This window comes from Uloborus diversus, chromosome 8, assembly GCF_026930045.1.
Source record: "Uloborus diversus isolate 005 chromosome 8, Udiv.v.3.1, whole genome shotgun sequence".
Lineage (NCBI taxonomy): Eukaryota > Metazoa > Arthropoda > Arachnida > Araneae > Uloboridae > Uloborus > Uloborus diversus.
This window is the reverse complement of record NC_072738.1, coordinates 134,000,615-134,020,449: the sequence shown is the minus strand read 5'-3', so window position 1 is coordinate 134,020,449 and position 19,835 is coordinate 134,000,615. Positions and strand designations below refer to the sequence as shown.

General features: G+C 35.6%; 1 protein-coding gene across 1 annotated transcript in view; it reads left to right on the top strand.

Moving 5' to 3' along the window:
* LOC129228611 (cyclic nucleotide-gated cation channel alpha-3-like) overlaps nucleotides 1-19,835 on the top strand; it is a 107,532-nt gene that overhangs the window by 64,006 nt on the left and 23,691 nt on the right. Inside the window, exons 6-10 of the mRNA XM_054863292.1 lie at nucleotides 6,239-6,300; nucleotides 9,282-9,370; nucleotides 13,607-13,712; nucleotides 14,758-14,912; nucleotides 17,006-17,089. Of these exons, the coding sequence (XP_054719267.1) occupies nucleotides 6,239-6,300; nucleotides 9,282-9,370; nucleotides 13,607-13,712; nucleotides 14,758-14,912; nucleotides 17,006-17,089 (496 nt within the window). The remainder of the gene's footprint in view (nucleotides 1-6,238; nucleotides 6,301-9,281; nucleotides 9,371-13,606; nucleotides 13,713-14,757; nucleotides 14,913-17,005; nucleotides 17,090-19,835) is intronic.

Here is a 19,835-nt window from a genome sequence, read left to right as displayed (position 1 = left end):
AAACCTTTTTTTTTACCATAGGACGAAGACCCACCCTAACGTACATACAGACGTCACAAGAAAAATCGTTGTAATTAACTCGGGTATCGTCAAAATGGATATTTCGGGTGTCTATACGTTCTTAGGCATCTATCCACGTGTGGTCGGGTTGAACAAAAAAACTCAATATTCATTCGGGCGAGAGCAAAATGTAAATTAAGGCCGATTTTTGAGTGAAATTTTTTTCGCGAATATAATACCTCCTTTTTTGGTGAAAGGAAGTAAAAAATACTTTCTTTTTAGAATTACGCTCACATGACTCAATGCAGATTAGGATTCTGTATACAATTCACTAATTAAAAGAAAATCACAATTTTTGGACTTACAGTTTACATTTTTGGAGTCTGACAGTACGTCAGTATGACTGCATAAAAAACTCTAAAAACGCGACACTCACTATGTTTCCAATCACATTTAAATTAGCACTTGTTTTCGAAAAATGAATGTATGACAAGGTTACAAGATAATGAAAAGGGAAATTTTTATTGACATTCCCCTCAGAATGCAAACAACAATTTTCAAAAACAGTAGAAGCGGAAACGAACTTCTTGCAGACATCGCAATCGCAAAACTAATCGTTAACGAAAATCGTGAGCGCAAAAGCGAACATTTTACAAAATTAACTATCGCAAAAACGAACCTTTTATGAAAATCTTGATCGCCAAAACAAACTTTATACAAAAATCGCCATCGCAAAATCGAAACCTTTCGTACAAAAATGTGAACATCACACATCTCTATTCGTGAATAGGTTTTATTACATTTTATTTTCTTTTAAAAAAATTTAAAAAAAAAAACTAATTTTTTCCGGAAAGTAGGGTGTAAACTTAACAATTGAATTTCAATTATTTTAAATTTTTTCCCAGGATTTTTTTTATGCATTTTAGTCACATTTTCACTAATATAGTCGCCATTCTTGCTTGCAAAATAGTCGTTTTGCCCATATTATAGCTAAAACAGTCACCATAATCGCTGTTGCTTCAAAATTGTTTTTTTCAAAATATATTTTATTTAATGAAAAATTGAAGTTGAAAATAATCTTTAAATACTTTATCATGCACTTTAAAAATACTTCACACTGCATGCATCCTAAAAGTAATATAATAAAAATAATATTTACAAAATAAAATATTATTTGAACTCAGTAATGTAGATCGGATGAATACCCAGTGGGGAGGTAAATATTTATATTAATTACTGTGGGTTTGCGTAAATATCCAAAAACTGGGTGCTTTGGAAAAAAAGATAAAAGGTGAACAAATGATAAATTTTTATCTAAGTACGAAATAAAAGTTTTGCAATTGATCCTACATATTAAAATATACAGTTTATACTATTTTTATTGAAAATTTTGATGAAATTATTTAAAAATAAACTGTGAATCGATTCACTTGCATTAAAAAAAATGTTGATGGTTCAATTTACCTTGCAGATTTTAAATCCAATCATGCTAGGAAAAAATAGTCAGAAATAATCCAACGTACTTGATGGTTTACTTTTTGTTTATGAAGGACGGAAGCTTTAGAAATTAGACAGTGTTCAGCTGAAGACGTTGTAGGACGTTTATCATAACATTGTGGGAAAATTAAGAGAACATGAGTTTACTAGTATAATGAAGTTTGTGAGGAACAAGTGTTAAAGTAGCTTAGCACATTTCAAATGCATCAGTTACATCTTTTAAATCTGGTTTCAATTTGACCACTGTTGTTGATATTTAGAGAGTTAACTATTAAATCACATTAAAACTGCCAATAATGAGAAAATGACATTAAACTGGAGTAAAAGGACGTCATGTGATGCACATATCAGCTCGGTTTTTAAAAGATATTTTAAGACTTATTTGAACAGGGTTGCTCCTGAAGTGGTTTTAAGGGCTTTTGAAATTGCATCGCAGCAAAATTGCCTTAAAACTTCGCATCAGTACACTCTTAGACATCTCTTGAAAACAATGAAAATCGTAAGTTATCATCTTGACTTTTAGAGAAAAAGGTGCATAGTACAGCAGTTTAACATTACGTGTATACTAAGGGGTAGCGATTCCCTTTAAATACAAGATTATTTTCTGAAAGCTGATACTTCATATTATAAAAAAATATATATTTCTTTATATACGAGCATATCACAACTAAAAGCCAAAGTTTAAATTCAGGGAACAAAGTGCATATATTGTTGTCTCACAGCAATAATAGGATATCTTTGTGCTATTTCTGGGATTAGATGTCTTAGTCTTGTTCTGAGGCAACGATATATGAGTGAAAATGTCACATCCGTACAAATGGATGGAGCGTGAAAAAAGTTGGAAATCATCACGAAAAAAGTTCGAAACTAACACGAAAAAAGTTCGAAACTAACACGAAAAAAGTTCGAAACTAATTTGCATGAAAAGGAGTAAACACGAAGCCTTACCTTTTATTACTGCGTGTAAAAGTTGGTTGGTGCATTCTTCCGGACACATATTTAACAACATCGTCAACGAACTTGCATCCTTCACAAAAAAATTACCTATAATATCATTTGAGCTTTGCATGCAGCTGAAATAGAATGCTTTATTCCTGTCCGGAATGTCTTTCAAAATGTTTCCCTTTTGGTCTGAAACAGTACTATGATTTAAATAAATCATAAACGATGAAGATGGTTTTACATGTATATCACCACAACTTAGTCTAACGTAATCTATACGAAGAGGGATACTACTAATTGCATGCAGCTGCCAAGACTTATTGCAAAACTGAAAAATGGGGCTTCTTTACCTCCAATTCTTTCCTGTACACGGCCTATTTTCCAGATAACTGATATACGAAAACATCTCTTTTAAATGACTCGCAAGTCGGAAGAAACCGAAATAGAATCGGCCTTCGTTGCAACCATTGCGACCGTCGTTCAACTAGAACTAAAGAACAGAAACGTCCGTCGGTCAGAACTTCCGATTTCCGATTCCGAGTCACAACTGACTACAACTGTATTTATGTCAAGGACTGCATACTAAGTGCCTTGCCTCCATTATTTTTTTATACCGATAGATGGCAGCACCATCACCGGATCGTACAGTTAATGAGAATTTAGAACTAGTCCAGGAGCTAATAGCTACCTGGTGCTAGCACCCCCAGAGATATCGTTTCACTTGGAGGACATTGAGACCACGAGCATTATTTAACGTCGCCCAGTCCCCTTTAATGACGACGGTGGATCTTCGACCATCGAGGTTCGAACTCAGGACCCTCCGGCCCCGAATCCGACACTCTACCGATCGGGCTACCACGGCCCTGGTCAGAACTTCTTCTTCTTCTTCTTCTTTTGGTGCTTAATTGCACAGGTTTGTTTTTGATGAGGACTACAATCTGAGTGTTTTGCCTCCCTTACGCATGATATATATATTTTTATTAGACATATAAACAACACATGAAAGAATTTACATCACAAAGAAGGGAAAGTACAACCGGAGCGAGGGTGGGAGTCGAACCCACCGCCTCAAGTGTGCCAATATCAAGCGGTCACTCAGACCGCTCGGCCACTGAGGCCCCTGGTCAGAACTTCTATTTCTATTTCTATTCAAGAGTCACAACTGACTACAACTGTATTTATGTCGAGGTCTGCATACTAGTGCCTTGCCTCCATTATTTTATATACCGATAGATGGCAGCACCATCACCGGATCGAACAGTTAATGAGAATTTAGAACTAGTCCAAGAGCTAATAGCTACCTGGTACTAGCACCCCCCAGAGGTATCGTTTCACTTGGAGGACATTGAGACCACGAGCATATTTAACGTCGCCCAGTCCCCTTTAATGACGACGGTGGGTCTTCGACCAGCGGGGATCGAACCCGAGCCCCTCCGGCCCCGAGTCCAATGCCCTACCGATCAGGCTACCACGGCCCTGGTCAGAACGTGAACACGAGAACAGCTAGGGTGCATTCGGAAACAAGGATCGGTCGCCTCAGTGCCACCGCAAGCGTTCGGAAACGCTTGCGGTGGAACCAGTGACGTCACCTAACCGCGTTCAGAAACGCTGCGGACGCTTTCTGGCGGTCGACTTGGTAGCAACCTGTCGCACCGCTGTCTGGACGCGGTTAGCGAGATCACAAACGTCACAAAGTCTGTATTGTCCAATCCAGTCGTGTTTCATGTTTTGATCGTATCGCACGTGACTTTCCCATCACGAAAGTTACTCTTGGAGGTCGTTACTGCAGAACTAGAATTACCGCGGTGGAACCACGAGCGTTCGGAAGCACAGCTGTTCTACCAGACTCCCTAGAGAAATTCCAGATACGTCATAACAACACCGGACTAACCACGCGGTGTAACTGGTGGATTATTTCCGAACGAAGGCCTAGTAGTTTAGTTTGTCTAACGTCTGTCCATGACTTTTTGGATATCGGGAAGGGAAGAAGGTATTGCCCGGTGAGTAAGTGTTCACTGCCTTTCCTGGACGTCGGCAAAGAGAGTACACGTAATCAGCAGCAAGCCCTATGCGGTAAGGCCACTATCTAAGGGGAGCTGTCTTATTCGAGATTTTGGTTCTAAAATTATCGGGCGAAGAAAACAGTATTTGTACAAAAGCCTCATTGCAGAAAACTGGTGTCCAAGCTTTAGATGTGTTGCCTGATTAATATTTGATTATTTTATTCTGTAGATGAAGACGATTTAATTAACACAAATTAAAAACAAATAAAGTGAAAATAGGGTTTGTTGCAGTAAACATTTCCCGATACATTTTTGTTGAATTTGTGAACTAAGTTATCTTTTTAGATTCACCTTAAGTGACATTTTACTCAACTTATCATCAATTGTTTTACGACATAGCAACCAGCGAATATTATAACGTATTTATAAATGCTAGAAATGAGGTTGGATCGAATTTTGTTTTGGAACCAAAATGTCGGATAAGTCAGCCTGTCTTTTTCAAAGGGCTCCAACGCGATGCAATGGAGGTGGACCTGCAGGTATTTAAGCCCGGTCGTTGTTGTTGTCGTGTGTCAGCTAGGTTGGCAATTTGGGCTGCGCTGCTTCACTTTCCCAACTGTACCGTAATTTGGTGTGAAGTCCGACTTCCACAGTACACGCATGCCATAAGGACCCGTTTATAGTAGAAGCTCTTAAAAGGGACAGGCCGACTTATCCGACGTTTTGGTTCCAAGACCGCATTGGAACCAACCTTGTTTCTAGTATTTATAATTACGTTATATTATTCGCTGGTTGCTATGCCGTAAAAAAAATGATGATAAGTTGAGCAAAATGTCCTTTAAGGTAAATCTAAAATGATAACTTAGTTCACAAATTCAACAAAAATGCATTAAAAAATGTTAATTGCAATGAACCTCCTTTTCACACCTTCCCAGTAAGTAAAATATCTTGCCTCCGTATTGCATAAAGGTTGACATGCAAGAAAAGTCATCTTGCGTTATGTTACTCCATTTATGCTGACAGCAAGCTGCCACAATATTGACTGAAAAGGTGTATGCAGCATAATATCAGGAAAATATCAAGGTAGGTTGCGTTTGCGCCAAATCAATATGCATACCTGTCATATCAATATGCATACATATTGATATGACAGGATAATATCAAGATGTTGTCATGACAGCATGAATCCAGTCTATAGGCAAGATGATCTTGCTTTTGTAATCTTGCATACGTATTGATATGACAGAAAAATATGAAGATGATGTAATGACAGTGTGAAATCAAGCTGTATAGGCAATAAATCTCTTTTTTTACTGAGCAAAGAGCAAATATCTATTTTGGTTAAAATAAGACATCCCTTGAAACTATACCATAGCGGGGGGGGGGGTTCCCCCCAGCAAAACTTAATTTAAGACCGTGTCTTATTTTCGAATGAATACTTTTCGGTATAAATTTACGGTTGGAAATAATATCTAAAAAAATATATATTCACCGAATAGTAGAAACTGCTAATTAATTTAGATATAATGCTAGTTTTCCTGACAAAAATATAGATCCAAATTTTCAGTGCTAAATCTCAAGTATTAATGTTAAATTTAGAGGTAAAAATGCTAAATTGGCTACATTGAAATAGTGTCATTAATGCTTTTGTAATCAACAGCAGTGGCATTTAATGCAGTGATCTAGAATAAAGATGGGGAATTTATAAAGAAAGTTAATATGTTCTTTTCAATGTACACTGTGCGCTGGTGTATCGTTTTTAATAGCACATACTGATATTTCTTTCTTTTTTTTAGGTCAAGTAGGTAATGTGATAACTAACAGAAATGCTAGCAGATTGGAGTTTGAAAGGCTGTTGGTAAGCAAGTTCAGATATGGAAAATCGACTCACTTTTCAAATTATCTATAACCTAAAACCATGCCCATTATTTATTGAGGTCAAGAGGGATAAAAGCCACCCCTATCTTTGAGAAATTGATATAATTCACTTATAAGTAAACATGTTCTTTTTTCTTTTATTTGCTTTGGATTTACATCCAGTCAGACATTCAAGGGAGAGGCGATGGCGATCGCTCCTCCCTTGAGGGACTATCCACAGGTAACTTTTCGAAAATGAAGTACTAACAATGCAAATTTGGACGAGTTTCATTGATATTGGCAGAAGGAAGGTTTGGGTTTGGAACCCTATCCCGGAAGTGTTTCGGAATTAAGGTTCAAAACCTTAGTGATTAATATTTTTAAATCAGTATGCATAGCAAAAAGTAAGCAATAAAAATCAATCGTCCCTCCCTTGAAAATTTTCTGGATCCGTCCTTGCATCCAGTGATCTTCCTTGAAAAAAAATCCTAATGTCGGGCTTGCTTAAAACATTGCTGGAGGAAGGGAGTGTGGTAGACGCCGCGCCGTCCCACGAAACATAAAGATTTTTTTAATACTGTAAAAATAATGCAAAATTTGATGCAATTGGTTTCAAACCCCCTTTTCTTTTCGTGATCCCCCCCCCTGCCAAACCCTCCAATGTAAGTTTCCCAACTACAGAACTGGCTTGAAATAATGTTTTTGAACGTGTAAGTTATAGATATTTCATATACTTAATTGTAATTGTTCTTGTTAGTTCATGTTGAGACAATTAATTAAAAGCATTGCATTTGTACTTCCGCTGTAGAAAGTGCAGAAATTATTGCAATCACAAAAAAATTTTCACTCAAATTTCAGCTAAAAATCCCGTTTTTCTCACATTTCCAAGAATATTGATAAGCTTTTAACATCACAGCCGTACATGCATACAGAGGTTCGCCAAATTATTGTGGTCAAATAAACTCTTCTGTATTTTTATTGCTGTTACATAGTTTTTTTAAACACATTTTAAAGTTAATTTAAAATATGAATTAAACATATTAACGTAAAGTGCCTTCTGATCGGTACTATAAATAGGTAAAAAATACTTATTTAGTCTATAGTAACTCCGCTTTTTGTTACTATCACGGCTTATTCCGCCGTGATATTTTATTATTCGCTCAACCTAAGTACTTATCGAAAAAAAAAAAGAAAATGATTGGAATGATGTAACGTTTAATCCTAGTCTGAAACTTTAGGGTCTCCCAGGGGAATTATGGGTCACGCTCTTTCCGGGGTAAATAATGGTCCACCATTTTTTTACTTTAAAAGAATGTTTTTACAAAAAAACTAAATTATGCTAAGTCATACTTGTACATTCAATTTTCCTATATCAAAGTCAAAAAAAAAAAAAAAAATGCAACAGTGAAGTAAATAATAGAAAAAAAATAGTTTTTACACCTTTATAAAAACATTTTCAGAGAAGAATGTCTCGGAAAATCGTGATTTTTTTCAAGATTCGTCAAACACTTTTGAAGAAGCAATTTAGTTGATGCTGTTTTTTAATAGCAAATGGTCTAAGCTTTTCATACCAACATACATTTTTTCTTCTTTTTAAAAATAGTTAGCATTTAAAGTAGACTGATTTATACCCCAATTTAGTGAGGTAGTTCTGGGTCATCGCGGCAATTCTTGGTTAGCATATTTTCTGATATTTCAGATGTCTTTCTTATTTATTTCTATGTGAATAATATCAGTATAATAACTTCAACTTATTTTTTTTCTGTACCAAACTTTCTCTCGAAAAGAAATTTTAATGCTCCAAGTGCAACATTGGAAGATAAATCATCTTCAATTATTGCTGATTACTGCTACAAATCAATTCCAGCTTTGAAGATAAACTATTTCAGCATGCAATAATGGCACACATCAAGTACCAAAATAAGAAACGAATTAATATGAATCCCTAGAGTATCAAATACGGGGATCAATTCAATAGTTATTACAAATCTTGTTAGACTGCAGGAGAAAAATAAGCAGAAGAGAAATCAAATGTAGACATGCACAGCACAGATGTAGTCATCAAGAAAAACTCTGCTTGTGAAAAAATAAAAAAACCTTAACAAACTGATATAGACAGCCCTTAAATGCGAAATGAGCTTATTTTCGAATTGTTAATAACAACGAGAAAAAGCGGGAAGAATCTGCAATAACACAATTGCAAAAACATTTATTCTTTAAAAATGTTAAAAGATGGTGCAACAACCGAATTCATTCTGTACTTGAACATCAGATAGATTTTGTAACGAATGATGATAGTGACATATTCTTACAATAGAAAAGTAACTTAAAATTTGGACAAGGAAAAAGCAGAAATAAATTTTCTAGAACAAGGGGTCGGATTTTTTTTTTTTTTTTTCAAGAGAGACATTTTTAGAAGTAATTTGAAATAAGTGCATTTTTTCAGTATAGATAAGTGAAATTGTAAAGAAAAAAACTTTGCAGTTGGCAGAAACATGATTGTTGAAGGTAGCATGAAAATATTAAAGACATTTCTTCATGGAGTCATGGGCTTAGAGCAAAGAGCAATAACTAATTGTAGTTGACTAGTAAGAGTAATATCAAATTATTTCAATTATAATGGATTATTTCTTTAATATAAAAATTTTATCATTAAAAAATCTCTTTGTGGGCTAAGAAACAGTAATTTAGAATGGTTAATTACTTTTGAAAATGATTACTTTTAAAAAAGGGTGAGACCCATAATTGCCCCGATCCGGGGTTACTCTTGGTCAGTCATTTAAATTAAATAAAATAAATAATAATGCAATTTTAGATAAAGGGATTATTTGAACAATTTCTAAATTATTTAAGCTTACACCATGCCAAATTAAATCATTTTATCTTTTATAGTTAAAGAAAATATTAAGATGGTACGGATTTTTGACAGATATTTCCCCCGTCAGACCCTATACGATAATCCACATTACTTCTTTTCCTCAGGATGGAGCCAAACTGTACATGCGGCATCATAAAGTTCCTAAGGGTATGCAAAGGAGGGTACAGCGTTGGTATGACTACTCTTGGTCAAGGTAAGAGTTGAAGTTAAACGAAAAATTTTGGGTAATAAATTGTAACGATTTGGTGTGGTTGTCACGGTTCGAGTAAAATTTACGTTCATTTTCTTTTTCATTAATCTTTTTTTTTTTTTTTTTTTTTTTTTTTTTTTTTTTTGTTATCATCAATGCAATGTTTTCAATGAATTCTGATCTTTTTTCCCTAATGGATAAACATATTATAACTTTGGGGCAAAATATGTATAATATGACGTTGAAATGCACAAATTTGCCGGAAACTTTAGTTACAAGAAACCCCTTTTTCAAAGTAATATTTTTCTCTTTCAATGTAACCTTAAAACACATGTCTACTGTTTCCCTCTACATTGTGCATTTTAGCGTTGCATCACTATGCAGTCGAACTCGTTTATATCTAGGCTTACCAGATTTCTGAAATGTTCAACCGGGACACTGGAACCCCCCCCCCCCCCTCGTCGCAAGAATTAAAAAGGGAACCAGGGGTGATAATGGACTCAAGTGAAATTTTCTGAAGGCAATGTGAAATTTTCAGAAACTATGTGAAAGCTTGACCGACCCCCCCCCCCCCACACACACCTCCTACTGACTCCGTAAAAACTTTTGACCTATGCAAACAAAAATTATTGAAAACAAACACTTGAAAACTTTTATTTATTTTTTTAATAATTTTTAAGTTTTGGAAAGTGTTGTCAGCCCATAATTTTTGGAATTTTCGAACATCAAACAGCTTAGAAGGCAACACACCCCATGCATGGTTTTTAGCATGTTTTAGTGGGTAGTTTATTCTCAATGCTATCAATAAGTACTAATTATGAGCCTAAACCAGAAATAATTATAAATGACACAAGCATAAACATTTTGTTTCTTACATGTTAATTTTTATTAGTTCCTTTAGTAGGAAGAAATACGTTTAGTGAGGAATAAAAAATTGAACAATACTTACATTTAGTTTTCCTTCGCTATGACGTTTTTTAGAAGACTCTTTTTTGGTTTTAATGTTGTTGTAAAAATCCTCACGAGCTGATTTAGACTTTTTTGGTCATATGTAATCAAATTTATCTTTTTCCGGGACGTGAAGTAAACCGGCTGGGACACCGGAATTTTGCCTGAAAACCGGGACGTATGGCAAGCTTATTTATAACTAGTGATACCCGCACGGCTTTGCCCGTAATAGTAAAATCAAAAGATCTTTTGGTTCGCCTGTATATTTCAAATAATGTATGGTTTATTTTCTCGCCAGTTGGCTTGTACCCATCTTACGGTTCCACGTTATGATAATTTCGTATCTCGCCAATTGGCTTGTGCCCATGTTACGGTTCCACGTTATGATAATTTCGTAATTTACTCGTCCATCTTATGACATTTTTTTTCTTAAAATTGGAATAGAAAAAGAACCACATCGAATTTTCGAAAAATCGCTTCGAGGTGCACACCCCCATGCTACATACTAACTTTGTGCCAAATTTCATGAAAATCGGCCGAACGGTTTAGGCGCTATGCGCGTCACAGACATCCTACAGACATCCAGACATCCTCCGGACAGAGAGACTTTCAGCTTTATTATTAGTAATAATAATAAAGACGAGCCCGAAGAGAACACGCATGCACTCATGGAATTTCCGCACTCCTGCTAGTATGTAGCCCACTGAGCCATCATTTGGTAGTTGTGGAATGGCCAGGGCCTCATATTACTCGCACCAGGAAGACCAGGGGTCATTTAGAACAGATAGGGTAACGGCACCAGTAACAGACATGCTTAAGACATCGCTCTCTGGTTAACTCAATTTTATGAGTCCTTTAAAGTATTTAGACTTTTTAAACTGTTTTTCTTTCCTGCAACCACATCTCATCTAACGTTTGGCTGCTTCTGGATCTCCTGAATGAGTTAATTCTATTTTTATCTGCCCAATTTCGAAAAAGATCTGACCCCCACTAACAGACACCGACAACTCTGATGATACCCAGTAACAAATAGGATGAGGAAAGGATGGGCAACGGACGTAATTCCCCTTGTCTCTTCAAAATGTGCAAACTTTTTTTATTTTTAGATCTGAAACCTTTTCAAATTCAAATGAACATGAAACACCGGCAGACATCGTGGTGGTTGTTCATAACCTTCCATGACTGTCTTGTAAATACCAACTGGCTCATGAAATTCACTTTGATAACACCAGATGGTTGAACTGTATTTCTGCAACATTTGTTTTACTCGCATTATCTTATTATTTAAATCCAAACTTACGACTGTTACTGGTGCCATTACCCAAAATCGTCGATTTTAGCTTGATAACAATAACAATGATCTATCGCCGTAGATTTATTTTGTTGCTGTTGGCAATTCATGTTCATCAAATCAGAACCAGCTTTCTCTGTAAAGCTGCTTGGATGTAAAAAATCATTTGTGACTTTAAATTGCTTATTACTGTCCCCACCCCTCCGGCATGAAAATTACTAAAGCCTGTTCATTTAATGCACGGAAACACTAGAAGTATGCTTATTTTCACTTCTCACCGCTTGTATGGTATTGCGTCTAAAACGTTCGGATTGGGTAAAAATCCTCCGAGATTTCCCGAATGAAATAACAAAGAACATATCAGTAACATAATGAAAATATTGTGCGATGAGGTTTTATCAATGAAGTTATCGCATCGATGACTAATTTAATTAGTGCCCTTTTGAGTTGCAGAGTGTAATTGGAGTTCTTTGCAGAAAATAATACCTGTTGTTGAAATTATTTCTTTTTATTTCCTCCATGGTGATAAAATACAATGATATCCTTGGCGAGCTATTTACATATGAATTATAAAATTGCAAAATAAGTCCTCTCGATGCATAGATAATTTAGTAAAACAAGCAAAACCATTATTTGTAAATTTGCAATATGACAAATGAAGAGTCATTTATTTAATCGAGGTTTCAGTAAGTTGAACTTAAGGTTTGCAGATAAAGTTTACAATTATAAAATGCCTAATCGAGAGCATGACGGCAATCAGCCGACTTGGCTGACCATGAAACTAAAATACGGTGCCTTAAAAGAGAGAGCAACTGAGCTACCGAAGCAACATATATAGTCAGCCAGAGTCATTTGCATGGATTTCAAGACATGCATTTGAAATGCGCATTTCCCGATGATAGAACGGCGGCCAATCAAATGGAAAAGGGACTTCGTCATTTCATGACGTAAGGCACGCACGTGTCTAAGATCGGGAAATACGTTACAAACATTGAAATTAGCATTTGTGACTTTGCAAGATAAAAGAATATAGGGATTTAATTAAAGCCAAATATATCAAAATAAACGTGAATAATTGATAATATTATTTGGAATTCCCCACAGAAAAGATGTTTAGTTACTTTCGGGAAATAGTAGTTAAAAGCTTGTAGAAATTCGGAGATTTATGAGAGTCATGTTTCTGATGAAATTTACTTTCCATTACACTGACAGAGGTCGAAAGATTGTCAACCTTTCATGGGCAAAAGTACATTATTTAATTCCTAGTCTTGTTGGGCCCGTGCTCCGGTGCGTAACATCTAATACTCTCCCCCCCCCCCACCACACAGACACAATGGCCACGCTGAACCCACCTTAAGTGTCAACTTCTGAAAAATGCCAAACGGTAATGTTAGAAACAGTTTTCAGGCCTCAATTTTAAGAAACAAGTGCTAAAACACAAGCCAGAACTTTGTCACAAAGTCTTAAATTGTTCCTTTAGGCAAATAATTAGAAGTACAACACCAAACACAGAAAAAAATATTTGTCTTATATAGCAGCTGTTTAATGTAATATATACATTAGGGAGGTTCAAAGATACATGTAAAAAAAGTTTCTCCTACATAACAGGACACCCCTCAATATCTTTACACTTGTGGATAGTAATATACTGGAAGAATTTTAGACTGAAAAAGCAATATTAAATATTATAATATACAATAGTAATATGCATATACATTGCATTAAAATAACAATTTACAAAAAAACAGTTGAGGAAATTAAATGTTTCTAAATTTGCGACATTTTCTATGCCACGCTAATGTTAAATTGAGGGGTCATTGAGCACCGTCTTAAAATTTGAGTAAGAAGCTAAAACTTTTACAGCGTAATACTATTAGTAAGTAGAAAAAAAATAGGGGGTGTCCTGGACTCTAGCTGAAAAAAAGTTTTTTTAACCACCCTAATATATATTCTTTTCTAGGTTTTGACATTCAAATGATTGTTGTTTTGTCTTTTTTCAGAGGTCGCATGCAAGGTGGTGGAGACATCCATTCAGCCTTAGGGATTCTTCCAGACAAGCTGAAAACAGAGTTGGCCATTCATGTCAACCTCAAAACCCTGAAAAAGGTGAAACTGTCTAAAAGTAATATCTTGTGAAGTAAGACGCTCTAAATAAATTAAGCAAAGTTAAATGAGTCCTTTACAATCATCCCTGGGCTGTTTTGTCACTTCTGTTGTCAGGGTGTGAAATTCTTGTTTTGTTGATGTTGTGGATTTTTTATAAATATTATTGTATTGTTTTTCACCTTTTTATTATTGTTTGCCGTAAACCAATATATTATATGCATGGTTTTCATCTTTACGGTTAAGTTCTGAAATGAAGCAAAGTATTTGACTTTATTTGTAAACTTAAAATTAAAAAACTTCTGTTGCACTTCTATATTATTTCTTTTCTTCCTTGCAATGCTCTTAATTTAAAACTACATTTCAACCACTTAAGAGTCATTAAAAGCTTTAGAAGTAAAAAAAAAACCTAATTAAATCAACCACACAAATTTCCTTTTCGAAATCGAAATTACTTGCAAATGAGTAGCAGAGAGACAAATCTTGAAAGCGTTTGGATTTTAATTTCCTGCTTTCTTCGAAAAGCAGGAAATTATTCAACTAGTAAAGTGTAATTGTGGTATAAACAGAAACCGGATTTTGATAGTTTAAGAAAATCTTAAAAAATTCCTTAAAACTTTAAAGAAAACATTAAATATCCGCAAAAAATGTCCTCAAAATAAAAAAAATCTCTAGTTTTAATAATTAAACTGCATTGCTACAACTCTAAAACAATAACTTTCTAAACTTACAGGTATATTAAAACAATTGCGAGATAAATACGAATTTTCACAAAATATGAAATATAGTACACGATATGTTAAAATAACAAGTTATGTTGTTTTTGTTAATGTTTGAAAACCATGTCTCTTTTGCATGCTCTTCGGAGGTTTGACTTATCTCATCTTTTTTTTTTTTTTTTTTATATGAGAAACCTTTGTGAAAAACATAAATTCGCTTTTTTTAAATTTATTATTTCATCATTGTTACTCTAATTTATTTTCATGCTTAATTAAAGGGAAGAATAACTGTTAATTCTGACAAGCAATACCAAACATATCTTCTGTAGGTAAGCATTTTTCAAGAATGTCAGCCGGAGTTCCTACATGATCTCGTGCTCAAAATGAAGGCGTACATCTTCACCCCTGGTGACCTGGTGTGCAGGAAGGGTGAAGTGGCCAGGGAGATGTTCATCATAGCTGATGGAATCCTTCAAGTCATTAAGTAAGTCAATAAACAAACGTTATTGTTACTGGTAATTTAAATTAGAAGGCCCGGAAATTTGCCTAATCATCATCTTCTTTTAGAAGTTGAATGTCATTGGTTTACCACCACCTTGTCTTTTGATTGTCGCCAGCCGGTTCAAACTTCTGTCAGACGTCCGAACCGCAGTTTGAAGATTCCTGATACATGGAAGGAAGCTTCAAACGGTGGTTCCAGTGTATGATTGAGGTCCAAATCGGGTCGTGGCTCAGGCGCGGATCCAGAAGTGGATCATGGGAGTTGGGACACCCTCTCCTCTCTAAATCGACCAAAGATAGCTTAAAACTGAGCTTTGTGGACTTTTATTTCAAAAAAAATTCGCCCATGGCATGAACCTTTTATTTATAACAAAAAATGACATTTATGACCCCCGCCCCCCCCTCTTTTCCGCAAATGACCCCCTCCTTAACCATTACATGGATCCGCCCTTGCACAGGCTATATTATTTATACTGTATTCATTCTTCTCAGACAACCGTTCACGCACTTCTCTTTCACTATGAATGCGATGCTTCAGATGATATTTTCCACTGAAGTTTAGAGCTTAAGATTAACCTCTCACGCAAAACATTTTTCATGCTCAGCGTGCACCCGTTTAACCTGCAAGACTGTTAGTTGTATTTGCATACTTTTAACTGAAAAGAATGATCAAAATATGATGTAGATGTAGAGTTAAGATGTGAGAAGTTTGAAGCGAAAAAGAAAATTAGTGGAAATCCAACTGTTCATATAGGCAGTGAGAAGCAAAGGGATGTAATTGGCAAAATTAACAATTTAGAGATAACCAGTACAAATGGTAGGTAAACCTCTCATCTGTCTTGGGGCAAGAGATAATACTAGTAGCCCAGGTAGGTTCTGTTATGCAGCATGATAAAAAAAACCAATGAAAGCCAACCGAGCCCCGCAACTTTAAATGTGTTTTGCTCAAAACTTAAAAATGTCCACTTACATCCCTTTGCTTCTCACTGTCTCATATGTGACAGCTAGGTTTTCATAATAAAATTTAAGATAAATATTTTCCATTGAAAAATTATACCAGCGCAGACCAGTTTAATTATTTGCGACCAAAATTCATAGAGATACTTGAGTTCAAATCTACTAGCGACTATGCAAAAGATGAGATTGAACATATCACTATTTCAGAAGAATGATATGTTGCCGAAGTAAAATTTAAAAAGTCAGGTCTGTCATTTAGGAGGGTCAGGAGAAGCAATTGCCCTCCGTCTGATTTTGAGACAGTATTGCATAAACGAAATTTGGATTTTTTTTTAATGTAATTTACGAGACATTAATACCCCTTGCCCTCCCCCCCCCCCAAGCCTGGAAAAATAAAAAAAATGTTAGACCTACATTTACAACTACCAATTATTGGTATTATAAACTATATTTCTCTGAGAGATTGAAAAACGATATAAGAGTTAAAATCCAGATACCACAATACATACTCACTCTTTTTGAAAAATTTAAGGTGTTTTTGGTTTTTGAATTAAAAATTCAAATAAAAATTTTTCGTCCAGCTTTTGAACCGGTATCAAGAGATGATGTGCATATATGCGTCGTTCATTGTAAAAGTGGCGTATTTCCTTGTAAATGATTTTACCGTGCCTTATTATTTGAAACCCTTTGTAAATTTTTTCTTAGGAAAAACTATACGCGAAGTTTTATATCCTTTTCTCTTTCAGAAAACTGACTTTTCTGGCATTTTCTCCTACTTTTTAACAGTTGTTCGGCGCAGTATTGCCAATTAAGGCTTTGCACCAAAAAAAAAACAATAGAAACAACCGAACGAGGGGAGAGGAATACGGAATGTTTGATTGTTAAACGTTACCTTTTAATAACAGTGACCGAATTTTTAGAATTAAAAAAAATCAAACAGGTCTAAGTTTAAATTTTGAGTCATAAAATTGTTCTTTTCTACACATTGATAGGAAATCTTACATTTTTTTAAGCCTGATTGTTGAAAATGCGTCTTGACACAACTTTTATTTCTAAAGCGGCCATGCAATGACAGGAAACGAGCTAGTTTCTTCTAATTTTTCGTTTTGCATCTTTCAGTGAAAAGGGACAGGTGCTAACTCAAATGAGAGCGGGAGATTTTTTCGGAGAAATTGGCATCTTGAATCTTGATGGATTTAACAGGTAAGATGCTCATCCCACTCAAGTTTTCAAAATAAGTGATGGAAAAAAAATCAGTTTGAATTCTGAAGTTTTGAAATCAAATTATGTGTTTCGCAATCACGAGTTTCGGCAGGATCTTACTCATTGGAGTTATTGTTTCTAGAAATGGCTTCTGTCCCCTCAAGCCTGCCCCTCCTCTTGGGCGGTTACGTGTGTATAGTTGTGTGTGTGTAGGCGTGTGTGCGTGCATGTGCAGGCTAGGCTTGTGTGTGTGCGTAGACGTGCGTGTATGCACAAAGGCGTGAGTGTATGTGTGTAAAGGCGGGTGTGTGTGTGTCTGTGTATGTGTGTAAAGGCGCGCGTGAGAGTGTGTATGAGCGCGCGTGTGTGTTGGACATGCACGACGCCGGATTCCCGCCGGTCCAATCTGAAAAAGGAACTTGAACGTCAAGGATGGTCAAGTAAAAACAAATAGCAATCGTGATTGCTCAAAAATAAAATTTTATCCCAGGTATTTGGAGGATGGTTGCTAGCAATTAACAAATACAAAATCAGTTAGCTACGTGTACTAAAACGATATTACTGGTCGTTAAAATTGTCACTACATTAATTTTATTCTTCCTCTGTTGTGTACTTTTTATCTCAGGAGATACTTGATGTAAGCTAAAAACATCTGACCTTTTCCACCTTTTGGCAACGGTTGTGTAAAAAAGAAAAACGATGAGTTGTCTCTATATGAAAGTCGAAAGAAGGAATCGATTATGTAGTGGCGCGGCGAAGGGGGGGGGGGGGAAACACTCCCCAGAGCCATTGGATTTAACATGAATGCAAAATCTAATACAGCAGTTTATGCTGTGAAGAGGCTGTTTTGATCAAAAAACCCCTTCAGTAGATATATTTGATCAAAAAATCTCTTTCGGAAGGTATTTTTGATTTTAAAAAAAAATTCAGAAGGTTTTTTCATCAAAAAAACCTATCAAAAAACCCTTCCAGAAGGTATTTCTGGCTGCGCTAGTGCGTTTATGTGCTATAAAACAACGGTTCTCAACCTGGGTAGCACGCCCTACACTGTAAAAACGATTCAGAAACGTTCCTGAAAAAAATGGTTAGCTGATGTGCCCAATTTCTGCCAGTAACATACCTTGCAAAATCCAGAAACTTTTTTCGCTAAAACTCAGCAACCTTCCTGAAATTATCGCGGAAGCCTCCTAAAAAATTCAAAAACCTTCCCGTTTGAAAACAGTTGTGTCTTTGGAACTTTAGAGTAAACTTAAGTAGGTATAATATAATAGCTTGGCATCTTCCTGATTTATTAAGAACTAGTGGTACCCGCACGGCTTTGCCCGTTATAGAAAATTAAAAGGTCTTTTGTTTCGCCTGTATATTTACAAATAATGTATGGTGAATTTTCTCGCCACTTGGCTTGTGCCCATGTTACGGTTCCACGTAATGATAATTTCGTAATTTACTCGTCCATCTTATGATAATTTTGTTCTTAAAATTGGAATAGAAAAAGAACCACATCGAAATTTCGAAAAATCGCTTCGAGGTGCACACCCCCATGCTACAAACTAACTTTGTGCCAAATTTCATGAAAATCGGCCGAACGGTCTAGGCGCTATGCGCGTCACAGAGATCCTGACAGACAGAGATCCGGACAGACAGAGATCCGGATAGACAGAGGGACTTTCATCTTTATTATTAGTAAAGAAAAGAAATGCCATAAGCAGCATTGCAAACATGGCCAAAGCAAAGCCAGAATTCCAAGCAAGAGTCGAGAACTTTACTCGCGTGCAATTCTTGCAAAGCTACGTAGTCCAGAGACGTATTCGCTCCTTTTAGGACCTTAATCAGTATGGACGGGAGGTAATTGAACTGAAGCCACTTTAATACGCTCAGTTAATCTTTAAACTGAGAGCTAAAAAAATTTTCACAACAGTGAGAAGTTTGATTCATGCAACTTTTAGCAATTCATGAAACTTTTTGACAATGATACTTGATTTTTCCAAGAAGTGGATAAAAACAATTAAAACCCCGAAACGTGTCACAGAAATACTGTGTGACGTTTCGGATTTTTTTTTTACATTGTAGGAGGCATAGAATAATTTCAAGAGAGGCGTGAATGTTTCAATAAATAAAATAAAAAGTAAAACTAACTATAATTTAAGATAAGAAATTACAAAGTCGTCTGAGATTTGTCTTTTCGGGGCTTTTTCATTCTAAAACTCACACTTCATTGCATTGAAAACGGTGTTCCTTGAAACCTAGAAGCACATGTCAGCAGTAATCATCAAATTTTGTGTACTAAAACGTTGGTATGTTGTACTTTTATTTTCTAGCATAAAGGTATTTATTCAACTCTTTACTATACGGGTAAAGGGCAGTAACTGCAAATTTTTCATTTTTCATTTTTCTTTTTTATTTTTTTCATTTTTGTCGTCTATTGTGCGTTATCTTTATTGTACAAGCTCGCTTATTTGGTTTTCGCTGAAAAAATGGCACGAAAAAGAGTTCCAATTCCAACATTCCAACATTTCCCTATTGTTAGCATTGAATCCAAAACGCATTTCTTCAAATATCTCGAAAACTCATTTCTGCAGATACTGCCGTTTAACTGCACACGGCAGTACAATTTGGACAATTTCGTGGTCGCAAGTAAATATTTTCAGTATTACCACCTTGTTTTGGGGGTAGAGGCGAGATTGTTTGTAGTTTTCATTCACATTTCACCTCAAATCTGTATTTTAAGCATCAGAATACCTAAAAA